Source organism: Oryctolagus cuniculus, chromosome 4 (assembly GCF_964237555.1).
Source record: "Oryctolagus cuniculus chromosome 4, mOryCun1.1, whole genome shotgun sequence".
Classification (NCBI taxonomy): Eukaryota; Metazoa; Chordata; class Mammalia; order Lagomorpha; family Leporidae; genus Oryctolagus; species Oryctolagus cuniculus.
Window position 1 is genome coordinate 67910255 of NC_091435.1, and position 21726 is coordinate 67931980.

Sequence of the window (21726 nt, forward strand, 5' to 3'; positions counted from 1 at the left end):
AGCTTCGGACGTGTGACTTTTCGGCTTTCTGGTGTTTGAGACACATCTCTGGGGGTTCTAACTTCTGAGTTCAGCTGCGAGAAGTCGACGGGGTGGGGGGGGTGGGGTGGGGTGTCACAGTTTTGCAGGGTTAAACTTTTGCCCTGTGGGACACTTGAATTCTTGGTTCCTGGTAGGGTAGCAACAGAGTAGTCGGATTTGGGATAAATAAACCTTTAGGGTTGCCCACTATTTTAACAGGCTGGCTATATCACTCATGCCATGGCCCTCGATTGTGTAAATATTTGTTTGAATAAGGAGCTAGGGTCTTTGAAAAGTAACAGTTGTGTCTATTAAATGGTTCCCCTTTCACATTCTCGATGCAGTTATTTTAAAGGGGGTTTTCCCCTTATACACTTAATGTGGAAATTTAAACATCATATGTGCTTAAGAAACTGGAAAGTCTCCCAAACGTTTCTAACAGGCGGTTCCTTTAATAGCAGGAGGGCGCTGAGGCTTTGCCCTTAGCTGACTAGAAGAGCTCTCACCTCCTGGGACCCAGAGGTTTGCGAATCCCAGCCTCTCTCACAAATGGAAAAATGAAATGTTTGGTTAAGGGTAGTCATCATTTCAGTCAATTCGCAGGCTACAATCTGTTTCCAACAGCTGGCAGTGCAGCTCCTTGGGGGCTGGGACCCTCTGCAGGGGGTGTCTCCTGGATCCCTGTTTGAAGTGGGGGAGGGAAAGAGACTTGGGAAATTGGGCTCTTAGTTGCTGATTTCTCTCTTTAGGAACCTCCCACCACCAGAACCAGAATGCTTTAGCAATAGCAGCCTTTCCAGACATTTTTAACAGATTTTTTTTTTTTTTTATAAGGAAGAGGGAAGGAGAAACCAAAGTGATTAAACCAACCTTTAGCTTTTGCTGTTTTCTTCAAAGCCCTACTTTGAGGTCTTTATTACCAGGGTTGGTTCTGGAGTGCACGCAGGAAGACAGAATTACTTTTAAATACTTTGAAAGAGTATTTGAGGTTTTGGTTAGGTTAGAGTAGTCGAGGTTAGGAAATGCTAATTTTTAACCCTTAGCAGGGAGGCAGTGCTATGGATGACTTGCACATTTTCCAGGTGTGATGCCTACCTGTACTTGGTCAGTCTGTGTGTACTTAATTGGTAAATGTGTAAAAGTCTCCTTTTGAAACAAAAAAGTTTAAAAGTGATAATGATTTATCTAAAGACCCTACTAATATGGGGTACTTTAAAAAGTTCATGAAAAAATGGAATTAAAAGGTAAGTTTACTTTGGTGCAAAAAAGTTAAATCCATGCATAATTTCCCACAATACATGTTTTCCATGAATGCTTTGAAGACCTCTGGTATGTATGGATTTCAATTTTTTTAGTGCCAAAACTAAGCTTATTTTAAAATTCCATGTCAAGAAACTTGTTGACGTTCCATTAAGTGTAAAGCAATAGTTTTCAGTGAGGAGGGGATCTTATCCTACAGGGGATGTTGACAATGCATTTTTGATTGTCTCAACTGGGAACAACAGAAGCTATTGGTTTGCTGTGGGTAGAGCCTTGGATGTTCTTCAATAGTATACAATGCACAGGACACACAGACAAAAGTCATCCAACCCCACACCCAGCATTTGAGTATTACCTCAAAGGCTTATGTTAACAAGATTAGGGGTCTTAATCTAATTAGATCCTGCAAGAAACTTGTTTAAGACAAAGAGACCAGGTCATAGAAGCCTTTTTTCTGCTTAAGATTCCTTTGCCCTTGACAAGAAGAGTCTTAATATGCCCAGAGGCGAAGGAGCTTGTTGTGTGGGTTGAAGATGGAATTGCATTTCAGTGTTAGACCACAAGGGCCGCAGTGATCAAACCTTTCCTTTTTCATATGTAAAAACTGAGATGCCCAGGGATTAATAACTTATAGGGTCTCAAGTGACTAAGTCTATCTAAGTGTATCCATGCTTAGAGAATTAAAAATTGATATGCGGGCAAATGGGAATTTTAAAAATGCACATAAAACCACTAGATCTGCTTCATCATGAGAGCTTAGAAGCACTGGTCACTGTGAGGAAGGCTGGAGCAGGGTTGGTGTTAGCCATGGTGACTGTGGAGCATATGTCTGGGAGAGTCAGACCCACGAACGGGGTGATCCCATCATGTGACAATGACACGCCCCTTCTGAGGCCTGCAGCATCCTTTCCATGGCAGAGTGGGCAGCAGATGGCTGCACAGACGTAGCAGATGCCGCCTTTGAATCCAGGTACGAAACAGAAGCTTTGAGCTCTTGCTGCCCTTTCCCTGCCTTATGAGTTAAGCGTAGAGTACATGAATGAACAGGCTTATCTTGGAGGGATAGAAAGACCCCCTCAGTGTGGAGGGATACAAGACATCTGTCCTACAGGAGGTGAGCCTGTGTTGGGGCAATTGTGGGGGAAAGTCACAAGCAGATGAGTGGGTCTTGAAGAGAGAAGAAATCTGAAGATAATTGAAGCTGGCCTATGATTTGGGCAGGTAGAACAAAATAATTTGGGGGATAAAAGGAGCTTTAACTATCTTATCTGTGTCTTTTGCCTTGAATCCACTCACATACCTAGATAATGGCAGAACCTGCAAACCAAATCCCCTAACTCATGGTCCATTGCAGTTCTCTTACAACCCACACCTCCCCCATTCTGTTTACCTAATCAGGAAGAAAATGATAGTAACTTAAAATTATTGTTAATGCTCTGAGTGAGTTTAAAATGCATGGTAATTGTGAGGGGCTCTGTTTATAGAAAAGGAGTTTTTGATTACTAGAAAAGTTGTGCACATATGGCCTGATCAATTACAAACATGTGTATCCTCACATTTGCATTACCCTGGTTAGCCATGAGGTTCATGATTATGGATTCTAGTTCTGTGTGCCAAGTGGGCCTGCCATGGGAGTTATATTCTCTAAGCCTCAAATCCAGGAGGTTCTGTTGATACAAGAGAGTTTTTTGTATGCCCTTCCTGGAAGAGATAAACACACTGAATAATGCTAAAGTTGTTTCTTATCATTCTGAAACTAGCCAGTGCATGCACTTCAAAGCCAAGTACCTAGCAAGTACCTAGCGGTACATTTAGAAATGACTCAAAATTGTTGACACTTGTAAGGGTGTGCCCCCTGCAGGTGCTATGTTAAAGGGATATAGTAATATTTTCATAGTCATGTTTTGTCTGTCCATTCAATTACTGTTTGCTTCCAAATGATAAGAGAGGAGGCTGAATTAAGTTTTAAAGTAATCATTAGCTGCCAGGATTTATTGGAAATTGATTGGTGTGATGCTTGTTATTTGAAAGGAAATAAGGGCAAAAGCGTAGCTCACATTTTCAACTCCCTTTAAAATAAACATTTAGTCAGGTGGAACAACCACTGTCACCCAGACATTTGAGCTTTCAGAATTTAATTTGTACACAGTTGTTTTCTGGATAGTTAGGTATATTTCTAAGCATAGTTGGAAAGAGTCTTTGTATTGTACTTACTTTAAAGGCAAGATTGTTTTTTCTTTAGCAACTAATGTCCAATTAGAGAAACCAAAGTGTAAAAATCATTCTACTGAGGAATGGGAAAGGTAGTGGTTGCAGAAGTTTGCTATTCAGAGAAACAGATAAGTGAGATATAGGGTAACAGCTAAGTTGTAGGGAGAAGTTTTAGGGAAGCTTTTACAAGAGCTATTTGTTTAGGGTGGGTAGGCTGATTTCTGATCAACTGCTTTTCCTTCCCTTACTAACTAAGAGGAAGAAAACGTTTGTGTCTGCCAATATTTAATATTGTCACCTTGTGCCAGGTCAGCCTTTTCTAAGACCAGCTACTAAATCTAGAGGTCAGTGGAAATGGGTGTTGATCCTCTGAAAATGTTTTGTTTGCACGTAGCATGTGACTTCTCCAGATTGCTATATGCCTGTGGAATTAGTCCATGAAATAGCAAAACAAAAAGCTAAAGATTACTAGAGTTTCCCAAGATTTATTTCTTGATCGCTGAGCTGCTAAAACAAGGGCAAATAAAACACAGGGAAGCTGGTGACTGCATTCTTTGGACCAGTTCAGACCCAGTCTGAAGAGTGCTTCATATTCAAGAGATAGATATTCAGAGGCACTGACTGGAAAGTAGTGTCTGGCTGCCATACTGCTTATGTCATTGCAGAAGTAGGTTTTCAAGCACAGATTAAGAGTTATTGAGGAAACTGCAAGCCATGGGAATGCAGGCAAAATATTTCTTATACATCATACCGAATTCCCATGTTATATTGCATTAACATAACTTGCAACAGGCTTTTTCCCACTATGTTATGCTGAAACAATTTACCATGCCCTTGGAATGTCATGGCCAACAGTACCCGTGAAGTCTTTTCCCAATTAGGTAGCTGCCACCTTATCACTAAAACATACTTCTGTTCTGTGGTCATTTCCATTTCCTGCATTATGTAACAGGCACTCCTGTGTTATTTAAACAATGTCTGTGGGAATCAAGAAAGTTGATGCAGAAAGAATATCTAGTTCACCTTCACCATTTGACATAGGAGAAAACCTCTGCTAACACAGTGAAGACAGGCGAAGTCACTTGCTCCAGATCTTACTTCTGTTAGTTATCTGGCAAAACCAGATCTCCTGACTCATGTTCCTGGCGGTCTTTTCTGTGTACTACGGAATTGGCCAGTACAATAAAAATAACATCTAATGTAACCATTTCCTCTACTAGGTCTTTTGACCAAATACTTTTTTAAAAAAAAATTGATTGAAATTACATTCAACTTATTCACTTGTTTATTGGTTCCTAATGGCTCAAGTTATTCTCCTTCTTGCAAGCGGTAAGTGGCTGGAAGGTTGGCAGCAAGAAAGGGAAAATGAAGAGTTTTATAACCCCCACTCTGCATAATCCACAGTTGGATAATGAAGCAATGGCATCCTCATCATTCTTATTATTTGCCTTATAGTGTTTTTAAGACCCATCCACTCAAGGTTTTAGTTAAGGGGAAGAACATTATGACTATGGGAGACATGGTCAACCTGAGTTTCTTGCATCTCTCCTGCAGACTCTTCTTGGTTGGTAAATACTGTAAGGGAAAGGGGATTGTAGCATTTATTTGACTCTAGGGAGTATTACTTTGGGAAAATAAAATCTTACTCTAAGGAAGCCTCTGGTGGAATGGGGACAGAGTGGTGGAAAGATCACAGGTTTGGTCTGATGGGCTCTGCTTCCAATTCAAGCGCATGGTGGTGTCAGGGTCAAGGGAGATCATCTTTATGCTCCTGTGGTCCTGGGGCTGATAATCTCCTTGCTTGAAATTAATTTTGAATTCAAAGAATAGGAGGGTGCATTTTCCTGGAGAGTCACTCTTGTTCAAGAAGGGTATCTGGGGGTGGGTATTTGGCACAGTGGCTAAGATGCTGCTTGTGCCTCCCGCGTCCCATAGCAGAGTAACTGGGTTCATGTCCTGGTTCCACTCATGTTTCTGGCTTCCTGCTAATGTGCACCCTGGGTAGCAGCAGGTGATCACTCAAGTACTTGTGTCTCTGCTACCCATGTGGGAGTCTATTTTCAGTTCTCAGCTCCTAGCTTCGACCTATCCCAGCCCTAGCTGTTGCAGAAATTTGCAGAGTGAACCAGCACTGAGATACTCGCGGTAGTTATGCCATGACTCTCAACTTCTCTGGCGTTTTCACTGGGAATATCACATGATAAGAGAACACTTCTAGGTTTTCAAGGGACTTGGTTGGAATCCCCTAAACCTGGGGAAGGATTGTTCCAATGGGCAGGAATAAGAAACATTTGGAAATACTTGACTTATGTGGGAAAATTTTAGAAATCCTTATAATGAACTAAAAATGCTTTAGGAGTTTATGGAGAACCTTGAAAATATGGGTCTGTAGCTTGCAGCCTAAAGAGTTTCTCTACTTTCAGAGAAGCAGTAACAGATTTTTTTTTTTTTAAAGGATATCAGTCTCTTCCTTAGCATAAATATGTACAGGAGCGGTGTGTGTGTATGTCTATGTGCATGTATATGTGTGTCTAATGAAACATTTTGGGAGCCAAAATTCTTCAGGATATGGAAAGTTTTGGCAATTTTTTAAACACTGTACTTTTACATGTTATCTTTTTGAAGAAGTGGTTTAATTTGAGCACACTTAATGGTGAAATTTTGGGACTCCCATGTAGCATTATCTTGTCAGTGTCCTATATCCTTACTTGTAACCTTCACAATGCATTTGCTTTCAAATTCCTCCTAGGAAGGAAGGAAGATAAAGAAAAGAGGGGAGAGGGAGGGAGGGAAGAAGGAAGGAAGGAAATTAATCAGCATTTAAGAACTTAATTCAGTATGATACAGGATTAGTATTTCATACTTTAAAAATCATCTAGGAGACACTAATAAGAGCCTGCCCATCTTTGTAAAGTGGCCAGTACAATTTTTAAGTCAGTATATAGATTTTATTTTTATACATTTTGACCTGCAGAATGCATATGTCTTTTTGTTTGTTTGTTTGTTTTAATTTATTATTAGGAAGAGAGACAGAGACAGAGCTACCACTTGCTGGTTCGTTCCCCAAATGCATGCAACCAGTGAAAATAGGTGCTGGGAATGCAAGCCAGTTCTCCTGTGTGGATGGCAGGAACCCAATTACTTGACCCATCACCTCTGCCTCTCAGGATCTGCGTTGGTGGGAAGTTGGAGTCAAGAACTGGAGCCCGAGATCAAACCTAGACAATGTGGGATGCAAATGTCTTAACTGCTAGGTTAAAGTCCCACTCTCTGCAATATCTTTTTAAAAAATGTTTTACTATGAAAAATTTAAAACACACAAAAAATGTGAGACATAAAAGTAAGACAGTGAAAGTCCATGGACCAGAACCCAGCTTCAACAAGTACTTACATATGCTGATCTTGTTCTATCTGTAGACCTCACTTTCCCTAAAACACAGATTCCTGTAGAGCAAATTCCAAATGCCTTGATATCTCATCCAAAAATAATTTACAGTGTGACTCTAAGGAATTAGGATTAAAAAGGAAATATATTGGAATCCCCTGGCACATTTCTAACTCCACCATTTGGGGCAAGTCCGATTGAGCATGTTCCAAATTGTACATCTCCTCCCTCTCTTATTCCCACTCTTATATTTAACAGGGATCACTTTTCTGTTAAATTTAAACACCTAAGAATAACTGTGTGTTAATTACAGAGTTCAACCAATAGTACTAGAACAAAAAAAAAATACTAAAAGGGATAAAGTATTAAATTGTACATCAACAGTCAGGACAAACAATCCCATCAAGGTTGCATGTACCAATGCCATCTCACTAGTCCAAGTGATCAATTTCAGTTCACAATTGATCACACTGATAGGTCTAAGAATCAAAGGGATCACATGAACAAGACTAGTGTCTGCTAATACTAACTGATAGAATAAAAAAGGGAGAGAACGATCCAACATGGGAAGTGGGATACACAGCAGACTCATAGAATGACAGATGTCCTAAACAGCACTCTGGCCTCAGAATCAGCCCTTAAGGCATTCAGATCTGGCTGAAGAGCCCATGAGAGTATTTTAGGCATGGAAAGCCAAGACACTCTGGCAAAAGAAAAAAAAAAAACTTAATGAAAGATCTCCACAAGTGAGATCCCAGTGGAAAGAATGGGGCCATCAAAGAAGGAGGTACCTTTCTCTGAAGGGAAGAGAGAACTTCCACTTTGACTATGACCCTGTCGGAGTAAGATCGAAGTCAGCGAACTCAAAAGGCTTCCACAGCCTTGGCAACTCAGAACTAGAGCCTAGGGAGATTTCTAACGCCATAAACAAGAGTGTCAATTGTTAAGTCAACCACAGGAGTCACTGTGTACTTACTCCTCATGTGGGATCTGTCCTTAACGTGTTGTCCAATGTGAAGTAATGCTATAACTAGTACTGAAACAGTACTTTACACTTTATGTTCTGTGTGGGTGCAAACTGATGAAATCTTTACTTAATATATACTAAATCGATCTTCTGTATATAAAGATAATTGAAAATGAATCTTGATGTGAATGGAATGGGAGAGGGAGTGGGAGAGGGGAGTGTTGTGGGTGGGAGGGAAGTTATGGGGGGGGAAGCCATTGTAATCCATAAATTGTACTTTGGAAATTTATATTTACTAAATAAAAGTTAAAAAAAAAGGAAATATAACTGTATCATTGTCACATCTTGTATAAAAGAAGCAGCAGCAGTTACAATATCATCTATTTTCCAGTGTTCAAATTCTGATTATCTCTTACAATTTTTTGATAGATGGACTGTTCAAAACGGCACTGAAATGCATGTCCACACACATTGTGTATAATTGACAAGTCTCCTGAGTCTCTTAAATCTAGAATAGGTTCCTCTGTCTCTTGGGTTTATTTATTTTTATTTAATTTTTTTGTACACTTCCCCCATTCTAGAATTAGGTGATTGAATCTCCATGGTGTTTTGTTTTTTAAACACACCTTCTGTCTTGTATCTCCTGTAATCTAAGACAGCATACTTTTAATTTGAATGTTGAATGTAATATCTTATATATAAATACTTCTTGAATTGAGCTTGTTTCTTCAGTCTACTTTCTAAAGCTGCTTTAATACTGGTACAAATATAAATGTGCATCTAACTGATAAAAGTCACATCTTGACTATTTAGGTAAAAGTGAGAAACATTGCAAGTTTTCTGAAGTTGCTTCGGCTCTCTGTCTTCCCTCTGGTGCCTCCCTCACTGGCTGGAAGAGTTCTCACAGGAAGCTTGCAGCCAGGTGCCTTGGATAACCTGAAGAACATCTGAAGGTTCCCACCGACAAGTCTTATTCAAGGGACTACAGAAAAAAAAAAAAAAAAAAAAAAAAAAAAAAAAAAAAAAACTTGAAAAAATATCCTTGCAATTGATGTTTTACCCTCTTGGCTAAGAGTCCTCTACAGTTCTTGAGAGTTTCTAATGAAGCAATCTAGACTTACTTAAAGTAGCCTCTGATCACAAGAGATGAAGATCCCTGGTTGAATGATGGTGACCGCTAGTGGTTGTGGTTACCTGTAGGAACCATTGCATCTGGAGTTGTTTCTTTACAGACTCTAAACTGTAATACAGCTTAGGTAACAGAAGGCAGTGGTAGGCTGGAGTGAGACTCCACTGTGATGGAAGGAGCTGGATTTCTTTATATTTTCTGTGGTCACTTCCATCTGCATTCAGTGTGCTTACTATCCGCCAGAAGGCCTCCTTCTTCCTCCCTATAACATCATCAGAATCTCTTATTCTTTCCCGAATGGTCTTCCTTGCTTTTTCTTTGAGCTATCTTGAGAATGCAATAAAATAAATCTTCAAAAGAGGAAACAAAGAAAACCAGGCAAGAATCTGTGTAGGCAGTGTCAGAAAACATCACATCAGCCTTCTGGTCCCAGTGGCTCTCTCCCCTCTCCCTCTCCTCTCTCCCCAACCCTGCCGTGTGTCACTCTTAGCACTACTTAAATTCTGAGACTCCTTCTTGGGGTCTGGGTTCTGAAGAACTACCTCCAGCAATCACAAAAAAACCTTTGTGCATTTATGCTGCCGTGGGCATATGGACAGCATGTGTCCATCTCTGTCTGTGAGTATTTGTCTATATACACAAAGATTTATAGCTGGCTGTTTTATGGACTCAATAATAAAACCAGCCTCCTTATTCGACCATTGAAACAGATTTGTTTGCGTAGGATTGCTTTTGGGTCTTTTTGAGAGATGACAACATCCTCAGAGACTGTCAACCTACCTACATGTAGTGGAGCATATTTTGTTCCAACAGACATCTCTGAATGACAAAGAACGTGGTGCAGAAGAAGAGGAGTTGGAATCCTTGTGCTGCTGTATTTATTTGCAGAAAGAACAATCAGGGTGCTATGTGTGTAAACAATCAAGGTTTTCTTTCCTAGGCTATAAAAGTCTCAAGTGTGGAGGAAGAGTTTAAAGGAACAGAAGTTAGCAAGCCAAGGTTGAGTGAGTGGGAGAAGAGGAAGTTCTACAGAGGTGGAAAGGCCCAGGACTAGGGCTGTTTGCAGAAAGTGTGCATGGGAGTTGGTGTTGGAAGGAGATGGATGGGGACTGTTTGCTGGGAGGAAGGTGTTTGCAGTCCTTGTGGGGGTGTGTGGAGTGGAGAGACTTGTTTGAAGAGATGGAAGAGGCTGAAGAAGATTCAGAGATGAAAGGACATTGTGGGGAAGGAGGAGGGTATGTTTGCAGAAAGGTTGTTGAGGGCATTAACTTGGGTTTTACTAACAGTGCAGTTTGGAAAAAGAGGTGGGGGAAACAAGGCCGCTTCTGAACTTCTGAAATGAGAATATTGCTAGAGAAGGAAGTGTTGTTCTTGAAGCTTCTAATTAGCACCCTCTTCCACATGTTTTGACATTGGGATTAGTGGAAAAAGAGGGAGGTGTTTGTGCCCATTGTTTTCCATTGTAAGGCTTGGAGTATGGGGTTGCCATGGATTTCTCAGATTTTCCCTTTCCGTGCTCTCGCAGCTTCCCTGCGGGCCCCATCTGCTGCCGTCGGTGGCCACAGACGCACCCCACAGAAGTCACGTAGAGAACGGCACTGCTTCTGAGCGCCTGCTCTCAGCTGGGTCTGAATTCAATTACAGTTCATCAGTACATACTTTGTTTATAACAGTGCCGTATTGTAAGCATCAGGGCCTAAAGAGATCAGCCTGTGGACCACCAGTGTGCTGTGAGGGCTTTGATCACCAGGCATCCACCACTGTCTACCACAGAATGTGCACCCAGAGTCAGCCGCTCCACTCTGCAGGTCCCTGCAGGACACGGTAGTCCTAAGGCTTTATTGTAAAGTAGATACTTTGACCTGTACCTTCCAGATTGATTCTCCTACATTGGCTTCTGTATTCTAGATTCTTCCCCTGCCTGTCCCCTGCCCCCAACAATATGGAATGGTTTCCTCTTTCCTAGCACAACAAACACTTAGGTTTAATTTATTTTTAAATTTTACTTATACATTTTTATTTATTTGAAAATATAGGAACCGAGAGAGAGAAACTGAGAGAAAGAAATCCTCCATGCATTGGCTCGCTCATCAAGTGCTCACAATAGTTGGGGCTTGGACGGACTAAAGCCAGGAACCAGGAACTCCAACCAGGTCTCCCATATGGCTGGCAGGAACCTAGTACTTGAGTGATCACTTGCTGCCTCCCAGAGTTTGTGCATTAGCAAGGAGCTGCATTGGAAGTAGAGGCTGGACTTGATCCTGTGCACTCTGGTGTAGGATGCTAGCATCCCAAGCAATGGCTTAAACTGCTTGTGCCATAATGCTGCCTGTTTATTCTTTTCTGGTCCCTGCCTGTGTAATTCTTTAAAAAGTTGCTTCTTGGGTGTGCTTTCATTACCATGACACCAAGATCCCTACAGCTCTGGCAACTGCAGTGTTGTAAATTCCCTGCTGGTGATTTAGTTTGAATGAATGATATTTTAAAACAAATGCCAAGAAAGAATCTCTATAAAAAACTTTAAAAAATGATACCCAGGATTGGTTTTTCAAGTAATTTTCTTCTCCACAAGTGTTTTCCTTTTTTTTTTTTTTTTGGTACCATTTATAGATCTCTTCTTGACTTCTGATGTTTCCCAATTGACAATGAGGTGATGTGAGGTGTGAGGTGTGTGAGGTGAAAAAAATAACAAGAGCACTGGAGGGCTTAACTTTATGATTTGGAAAGTAAACGCAAATGTCTCAACACACATGAACTTCTTTCCTGTTTAGACTTCCCAGTGCTGTCTCTCCTCTCAGATGGGCACCAGATGCATTCTTCCCTTCTCTCAATCCATCCCTTGGCTGTGTGTGTCATAATGCATGTAGCCATTATGGCCCTTGGGACAGTTTTGCTCCCATAATAACATACTGCATGGATCTTATAGATTCACTTTTTGTTTACATAAAAGGTACCGGGAAGCCAAAATAAACACATCAGGGTAATCAAGAAGACAGGCTGTAAACCTTGGAGGCTGTACCTCTGCTCATATGACAAAGGCCTCTCTCTTCCACCTCCCTCCTTCCTGTTCACTGCCTCTTGGTAACCTCACTTCCCACCACCCTAACTCTGCCTCTTCTTTCTTCTTCCAAACTCACCTGCAATCTGATGCATTCTGCATGCGATCATGTCCTCCCCTCGGAATTAACCTCAAACTTTCCCATAATGTTCCCTACTCTGCTGCCTACCTATACTCTGCTTTGCCACACCCTAACCCTCATTTACCTACCCATTGCTTCTTTGCATTACTGGTGTCTTCTCCACATCTAAGCTGCTCCATTCTTGTGAACACAACTGAAATTGAGAGAGCACTGAGGAGGTGGGGAAGGAAAAAGGTACCAACAGCTGTGGCTCATGGGGTTAGCAAGGTCACCTATCCTGAAGATTTTCTACCTTTTGAAAGGGATACTTCTAAACATTTTTTATTTGGAAGAGAAATGGACACAGAGGGTGAGAGAGATTGTCCCTCTGATGTTCACTCCCCTAAATGCCTGTAATAGCTAAGGTTGGGCCAGGTCAGAGCCAGGAGCTGAGAACCCAGAACCCCATCCTGGTTTCTCATGTGGATGGCAGGCACCCATGTACTTGAGCCATCACCTGACCTGAGATACACAGGAAACTGGAATAGGTCCAGATACAGGATACAGATGTCTCAAATGGTCTCGAATGCCTGAGCTTGATTTTCTACCGGTTGAGTTGAATTGATTTGTGAGATTAAGAGAGAAACTGAAACAGATACACAAATGCATTCAGCTATGGCAAGAAAATTGAGCTTAGAAAGTGAATGGGTTCCATATTTGTACCTCGGCCTAAGTCATGAAATGTACAACCTTTTATAGTCCTTAATAGACCCAACAAAGATGAACTGAAAACATAGGGTATCAAACATGAATATCCCTATAGCGTTTCTCCAGAACATCCGAGTCATTTGTAGCTTTCCTCTACAAATGTGTCTGGGGAAGAACTGTTGCATGGGTGTTTCTCAGATGTGGTTTATTATATATTTGCAAATGTCCTGCAGATTTCTTCCTTAGAAACTGTGAAGAGTGCTTCTCTGCTTTCAGCCAGTACAGCTTTGGAATATTTTGGTCTTGTGTTTTGCCTGGCCAACCGAATTACTTCAGTGATCACTTTTTGATTTTTAAGAAAAGTGTATGTGGGGAGGAGAGTGAGACTAAGGGTGGCGCACTGTGAGGTCGTAGGGCATCTCTAGTAGTTCTACTACTCTGTCAATTTATGAGCCCAAACAAAGCTTGCTTGTATTTCATTCAGGTGCAACTGCAAACAGGTTCAAGTATGTTAATGCACTTTGTCATCTGAAGTGACATTGATATCTTACACTGCTAAGTCAAAAGTTAAGCTTTTATCCATTTTGACGTGAGATGTTTAAAGCTTTCAATTCTGTACTGTTAGAGTAAATATTTAAAACACAAAATTTAGGCTCAGTACACAGCTTCTTTTTTTTTTTTTTTTTTTTTTTTTTTTTTTTAGAATTATTTTTATTTATTTGAAAGAGCTACAGAGGGAGGTAGAGCCAGAGAGAGAGAGGTCTTCCATTCCACCCGTTCACTCCCCAAGTGACTGCAACAGCCAGAGCTGAGCTGATTCGAACCCCGGAACCAGGAGCTTCTTCCAGGTCACCCACGCTGGTGCAGGGGCCCAAGGACTTGGGCCATCTTCTACTGCTTTCCCAGGCCATAGCAGAGAGCTGGATTGGAAGAGGAGCAGCCGAGACTACAACCGGCGCCCATATGGGATGCTGGTGCTGCAGGCTGGGGCTTTAACCCACTGCACCACAGCGGCGGCCCCGTAACTTCTATTTAATGACATATGCTCTGGCCTGCTTTCTAGAATGCTGTATTTTTACACAATAGGAATATCTTTTCTGTCTAATTTAGTTCTGTCTCCCATTTTGTATATACTACCTTTAAGCCAAAGTGTTACTAACTAATATGAATTACTTCTTGCTTGAAGGATTGCTGCCCAAATTAACCCAGTCTTAGGGGAGGCATTCCTGGGTATGCACAGATAAGTATTTAGATTAAGGATGAGAAAGAAATGCATGTCTATTAAATATATTTCATCCCAGGACAATTGTAGTCCTAGACTTTTTAAAGCAGTGCTATAGAAAACAACTTCATTTTGCCTTTGCAATTTTTGTTGTTGATTCTATCAGAGACAGAATGTTTGTTGGATGTATCAGTGGTCTGATAGCTGTATGGGCTTGGAATTTTATGTTCTTAGACCCTTAAAATTCTAGGTGTGGAGATGGCTTTTTGCTACAACTGGATAATACCTATGAGATTCTGTTTCCTTTAATTGGACTTGACATCACTGTCATTTCTTTCTACTGTACCATCAATGGGCGCTCTCACTGTCTATCTGTATCTCCTTCTGTCCCTCTGCCTCCTAAATAAACAAACAAATAATTTTAAAAAGAAATTATACTGTAATATCCTCAGATTCCATTTATTTCCTTATTGCCTCAATTCCAAAATATTTGCTTTCAGAGAACTGGCCAAGGCTAGCTAGAATTTCAACACGACCAACCACCCAGAGAAGTTAGTTTGGAAAAGAATATCAGAGACGAGAGGTCATCTTAGTGTCAGTTCTCTAAGAGGGCCATGGGGAGATGTCTCAAATCAGGCTGGTGCTGCTTTCAAGGTCAGAATTGGTAGAAACAGACGAATGTGAAGAGGGCCATCTGTCTTGGAGAAGGGAGAGCACTATTCCTGGGGAATGAAGGGCCTACAGGAAGGGGATGGCCAGGACTAGGTCTCAACTGGGAGCTGAAGTTTTGCTAGAGCCCTTACAAAAATAAAGTGTGTTCATATTCATCTGGGCAGGGCTTTGAGTTGGAGGGTAAGAAACCAAGGCGCAGTTTGCTGTGGGAGGCTGCAGCTTTTTGGCATTTGGGTAGTCAGCCCATTACCAGAGTTGAAGCAGCCGGGCTGTGTCTTGGTCGCAGAGCGTGGATGAGAAGCATTTTCTTACGAGGCTGCCTGAATCTGCCCAGGATGTCTGTGATATTGGATCGCAGGGTAAAGGTCCCTAAATTTGCGGTTAGGCAGGAATGAGGAAGATTGTGATTCAAACAGAAACTCGTGTTTATTTGGCGGTCAGAGGGTTGGAGATAAGACAGATTCTAGATAGCCCCTTCTTCCTTAAACTTGTGACCTGGTGACACAGTTAGTGCATTAAGGAACTGATCACTAACCATTTGCACTGCTGTGTTTCTGTAGACCAAAGATATCATGATTAGTATATGCTGTGCCTGAGGTTAGAGGACAGTCTTTTTTTTTTTTTTAATTTTTTTAAGATTTTATTTATTTGAGAGGTAGACTTACAGTGAGAGGAAGAAAGGTTTTCCATCCACTGGTTCACTCTCCAGATGTCCGCAACAGCCGGAGCTGAGCTGATCTGAAGCTAGGAGCCAGGTGCCAGGAGCTTCTTCTGGGTCTCACACACAGGTGCAGGGGCCCAAGCACTTGGGCCATCTTCTACTGCTTTCCCAGGCCATAGCAGAGAGCTGGATCGGAAGAGGGGCAGCCGGGACTCGAATCAGTGCCCATATGGGATGCCGGCCTTGCAGGCGGAGGATTAACCTACTGCACCACAGCGCCGGTCCCAGTGACAGTCTTAGTGGTACATGAATTCAGCGAGAATGTTCAACTGTGTTTTCCACTTGCCGATAATGTAATTTTTTTGGTCAGTAATATGAGTCTTATTTACAGTGATAGTCTGTAGTTCAAAGACATTTTCATAATTGAAAACTTGTTTTTCTCTCTCTTTTTTTTTTTTTTTTTACGATTTCTTTCTTTATTTGAAACTCAGAGTTACCAAGAGAGGGGGAGAGATACAGAGATATTCCATCTACTGGTTCACTCCCCAGAGGGCCATAAGAAGCCAGGAGCTAGAAGGTTCTTCTGGGTCTCCCACATGGGTGCAGGGGTCCAAGCACTTGGGCTATCTTTGGCTGCTTTTCCCAGGCCATTAGCAGGGGGCTGGATTGAAAGTAGAGCAGCCAGGACAACAACCAGTGCCCATATGGGACCTGCTATGCCACAGTCCCAATGCCAGAAACTTCAGTTTCTTAAATTAATGTTCAATCAGGGTCGAAGACAGATTCCTATGGATAGGTAAGTTTTTCTCAAAAGGGTTTTGATCATGGAAAATAGATTCCTGATATGTATAAGAGGGAGAGGAGAGTTGGAGATCAAGGATGAGCAGAGTGCATTTGGGGGACCAGGGAATTTGAAGGCTACAACAATTTCAGAATTTTAAATTTGTCACCCTGACCATGTGGCAGTCATTTGAGGAATACCCTTTCCTCTATTATTTCCTGTTGCTTTCTTGTTGAGAACATCACTCCCATTGCCCCCTCTTCAAGATTTATTTATTTATTTATTTGAAAGTCAGAGTTACACAGAGAGACAGAGGCAGAAGAGAGAGAGAGAGATCTACCATCTGCTGGTTCACTCCCCAAGTGGCTGCAACAGCCAGGTCTGGGCCAGGCCAAATCCAGGAGCCATGAGCTTCTTCTGGATCTCCCACATGGGTATAGGGACCCAAGCACTTGGGTTGTGCTCCACTGCTTTGCCAGGCCAGTAGCAGGGAGCTGGATTGGAAATGGAGCATCCGGAACTCAAACCAGCGCTTATATAGGATGCCAGCACTGCAGGCAGCTGCTTTACCAGTTACCTCTGCCATCACCCCCTTTTAAAGAACCACCTTATTAATTGATGAATGTCTCATATAAAGTTTCTTGGTCTGCAAAGTGTGAGTTGTCAGAACTATTTCTGGGCTGTTAATGATTCTAGCAGAGACATCTAAAGGAAGGTCCTTTGCATATCCCCTTGATGTGTGCTAGGTACTGAGGCAGCAGGTGGTCCTCTAAGGTCTAGAATGCGAAAGGGAAATTGTGTTCCTCATGTTCCAGCCTGAGCGTGCACCTTTACTTGGCTGTGGATTTGTTTTCCCAAAATATCTCTGCTGTCCTCGTGAGTTCTTTTTCTTCTGTGCAAAAAGCATCCCAGATCTGTGCTCTTGATTCTTTAGTTTGCAGTATGGTTTTGCTAGGTTGATTAGAGAAACAGAATTTGTGTGTGGTAGTTGTATTAGGCCAGACTGCAAGGCTATTCAGATGTAGGCTGCAAGAGTTTTTTTTTTTTTTTTTAATCTGTTTATCGACTAAAACTTTCTCTTCTTTTTCCTTTACAGATTTCAGCAACATGATGGCAGAGCATAGCCATGTGCAAAATCGGCAGGATTTACAAAATGGTGGCGTAGAGGAAAGCTTTGTGGTGCATTCCCTTGAGAACGACCCCGAAAACGTGATGGAGAACCTGGGTCCGAAGAAGTATTCTTCCAGTCTGAGGTTCAAAGCCAACGGGGACTATTCTGGCTCCTATCTGACCCTCTCGCAACCTGTGCCTACCAAGAGGAGCCCTTCTCCTCTGGGCACTGGTGTCAGAAGTAGCCCCTCCTTGGCCAAAATCCAAGGAAGCAAGCAGCTCTCCTGTGATGGAACTGACAAAAGTATGTCCATGAAACCTCCCACACCTCTACTCAGCACCACCCCCAGTGGATACCTCTTGGGGAGAGCTGACTTTGAAAATTATACAGGCCGGGACAGCGAAAAGTCCTTGAGGCTCTCTGAGAAGCCTCCCTATTGCAAGTACAGCTCAAGGAATAAATCACATGACAACGTGTACTTTCTCGGAGGGCTGGAAGGCAGGAAGGCATCTGGCTCGCTCCTGGCCATGTGGAGTGCAGGCGCCCTGGGTGACACTGGCCCCTCTCCCATCAGCAGATCGGGGGCAGCAAGCATGCCTTCAAGCCCAAAGCAAGCCAGGAGGATGAACATGCAAGACAACCTGACGCTGCAGCCCAGGTCAAGCAGACACAGGGAGCTGGCGTCGGAAAACACCAGCGGAAGAACCAGGAAGTATTCGGGCAGCAGCCTCAGTCACATGGGAGCCTACAGCCGCTCGCTTCCCAGGTTGTACAAAGCCACAGAGAATCAGCTGACGCCTCTCAGCTTGCCTCCAAGACACTCCCTGGGCAATTCCAAACGAACAAAACTGGGGGAAAAGGATCTACCTCATAGCCTTGTGGACAACGACAATTATCTGAATTTTTCCTCTTTAAGCTCAGGAGCTCTACCCTACAAGACCTCTGCCTCTGAGGGCAATCCCTATGTCAGCTCCACCCTCAGCGTCCCCGCCAGTCCCCGCGTGGCCCGCAAGATGCTTCTGGCCTCCACCTCGTCCTGTGCCTCCGATGACCTTGACAGGGCCCCGTACCCGGGGAGCAGTCCCAACCACTCGTTTCCTCCTGGGGAGCCAGACAGACTGTTTGTGGCCAGGAGGAACTTCTCTTGTGGATCTGTGGAGTTGGATGATGCCGATTTGGACAGCCTCAGACAGGCCTCAGGAACCCCCCAGCCTGCCCTTCGGGAACGGAAGAGCAGCATCAGCTCCATTTCAGGGCGCGATGACCTCATGGACTATCACCGGCGGCAGCGGGAGGAAAGACTCAGGGAGCAGGAGATGGAGCGACTGGTAATGTGCCGCTGTTGACCTTACTGTTTCTTGCAGCAGCGTCGGGGCAGCCTTGGAGGCAACCCCAAGGACCTAAGTGGGGCAGAGCATCTCCGAGTGCGCTGCTGTCTCTTCCTGGACTCTGTCCTGCTGTCTTTCTTCTTCCCAGCTCACCCTTATTAGGCATGTGGGAGTACTGAGCAGGTCTTCAGAAGCTTCCTATTAATTTAGTTGCTTTGCAGAGCTCTTACGTGCATAAATTCTTGCAGATGCTACTAGTGTCGCTGAGCTTCTCATAGTCTTTTTTTTTTTTTCCCCTAAAGATTTCATCTATTTATTTGAGAGGTAGAATGACAGACAGTGAGAGGGAGAGACAGAGAAAGATCTTCCATACGCTGATTCACTCTCCAAACAGCTGCAACAGCTGGAGCTGGGCTGTTCTGTTGCCAGGAGCCAGGATCTTCTTCCCAGTCTCCCACGCGGGTGCAGGGGCCCAAACTCTTGGGCCATCTTCCACTGCTTTCCCAGGCCATAGCAGAGAGCTGGGACAGAAGAGGAGCAGCCGGGACTAGAGCTGGTTCCCGTATGGGATGCCGGCACCACAGGTGGTTGCTTAGCTTAAATATGCCATAGCACCGGCCCCCTCACAAGTCTTAGCAACTTTTCTTTTAAGACTGTGAGGAAATGCTGACTGTTATTGTAAATGACATTAAAATTGCAGGATATAACTGATACCTGCAAGTTTAATAAGTAATCAGGAACTCGGGACTCATGGGGAGTCAGGCTGTGAATTTGTCTGTGTAGCAAGCTGTCTGGTGAGTTGAAGGAGTACCTCAGTGGCACTCAACTCTTTCCACACTATTCACATACACCCCACACTCTGTCCTGCCGTGTCTCCTAACACAGTGACTCCAGACTACATGTACTCACAACAGTTATTGAATTTTTATTTTCCATAGGGGAGAATATTGAAAATAAGAAGACAGGAGAACTCTTTAGGAATATCTGATAGTGAATTTGTTTTTATGGCATGCTGAAAATAAGGAAACATGCCTTGAGTCTCACTAACAAATGAGAACAAACAACTGCATTGTTTCCATTCTCCATTAAGTATAATGTTTTTCTCTTTTAGAATGATATGTATCAGGAATTATTTTGATACATTTATGATTAATAATTTTCTTAACAAGGGAAGCCTCAGGATGGTAAAGCTGGTATACAAAAGTATAGGCTTATTAGAAGTATTTTAGTTACTTCAAGAAAGTATACTGGAAGATTTTTTTCCCCAGAAACCTTTTATTTAGGCTTTACAAACTTCATGCATTTCTTAAATCCAACTTTAGGAACACAGTGATTCTTCTCACCATACTCTCCCTCCCACTCCCACTCCCACCCTTCCTCCTCCTCCCTCTCCTATTCCCATTCTTATTTTTTACTAAGATCTATTTTCAATTAGCTTTATGCACATAAGATTAGCTCCATACTAAGTAAAGAGTTTGACAAATAGTATGAAAAAAAAAAACTGTTTATCAACAGTCTAGACAAGGGCTGTTCAAAGTCATCACATCTTTTTTTTTTTTTTTGACAGGCAGAGTTAGAGAGATAGACAGAGAGAAAGGTCTTACTTCCATTTATTTACTCCCCAAATGGCTGCTATGGCCAGCATGCTGTGCTGATCCGAAGCTAGGAACCAGGTGCTTCCCTCTGGTCTCCTACGTGGGTGCAGGGGCCCAAGCACTTGGACCATCCTCCACTGCCCTCCTGGGCCACAGCAGAGAGCTGGACTGGAAGAGGAGCAACCAGGACTAGAACCCAGCGCCCATATGGGGTGCCGGTGCCACAGGCTGAGGATTAACCAAGTTAGCCACGGCGCTAGCCCCCAAAGTCATCACATCTTAAAGTGTCAATTTCACTCCTATAGATTACCTTTTGGGCACTCTATTAGTTATCACAGGTCAGGGAGACTATATGATATTTGGCCTTTTGGGACTGGCCTATTTCACTAAGAATATGTTTTCCAGTTGCATCCATTTTGTTGAAATGATAGGATTTCATTTTTTTTTTACTGCTGTGTAGTATTCCCTGGTGCATATATCCTGTAATTTCTTTATCCAGTCTTCAGTTGATGGACATTTGGGTTGATTCCATATCTTAGCTATTGTGAATTGAGCTGCAGTAAACATGCGGGTATAGATAACTCTTTCGTATGCTGATTTCATTTCCCTTGAATAAATTCCTAGGAGTGGGTTGGCTGGGTCATATGGTAGGTCTATATTCAGATTTCTGAGGTATCTCCATACTGTCTTCCACAGTGGTTATACCAGTTTATATTCCCAACAATAATGGATTAGGGTGTCCCTTTCCCCCAACAGCCTCCCCAGCATTTGTTGTTTGTTGATTTCTGTATGAAAGCCATTCTAATGGGGGTGAGGTGAAACCTCATTGTGGTTTTGATTTGCATTTCCCTGGTGGCTAGTGATCCTGAGCATTTTTTCTTATGTCTTTTGGCTATTTGAATTTCCTCTTTTGAAAAATGTCTGTTTAAGTCCTTTGCCCACTTCTTAACTGGGTTCTTTGTTTTATTGTTGAGTTTCTTGAGCTCTTTATATATTCTGGATATTAATCCTTTGTCAGTGCATGGTTTGCAAATATTTCTCCCATTCTGTCAGTTGCCTCTTCCCTTTGCTGAGTGTTTCTTTTGCAGTGCAGAAGCTTCTCAATTTGATATAATCCCATTTATCAATTCTGGCTTTGATTGCCTGTGCCTCTGGGATCTTTTCCAAGAAGTCTTTGTCTATGCCAATGTCTTACAGGGTTTCCTCAATGTTCTCTAATAATTTGATGGTATCGGATTGTAGATTGAAGACTTTGATCGGTTTTCAATGGATTTTTGTATAAGGTGTAAGGTAGGTGTCTTGCTTCATACTTCTGTATGTGGAGATCCAGTTTTCCCGATACCATTTGTTGAAGAGACTGTCCTTGCTCCAGGAATTGGTAATTAGCTTCTTTGATCCATTTGGAGTGGATTTTTGTGTAAGGTCTAAATTGCCCACAGTGACTGCCCAAAGACACAGTTAGTTGTAAGGCCACCACAAAACACAGCAAACATTGGAGTTAAGGGAAAAGGTTTATTGACAGGGGATGTCAGTAGGCTGGAGGGAAGGGACAAAGA

General features: G+C 42.6%; 1 protein-coding gene across 45 annotated transcripts in view; it reads left to right on the plus strand.

The window, feature by feature from the left end:
• The window catches only part of PHLDB2 (pleckstrin homology like domain family B member 2), a 237420-nt gene that overhangs the window by 131222 nt on the left and 84472 nt on the right, over positions 1 to 21726 (plus strand). For 44 of the 45 annotated variants that reach the window (XM_017347099.3, XM_051859336.2, XM_051859335.2 and 41 more), the window contains one exon: positions 17233 to 18575. In XM_017347099.3, coding sequence (XP_017202588.3) covers positions 17233 to 18575 — 1343 coding nt within the window. Of the gene's footprint in view, positions 1 to 672; positions 2252 to 17232; positions 18576 to 21726 lie in introns of those variants that run through there. The other variant, XM_070072075.1, reaches the window with a different exon arrangement.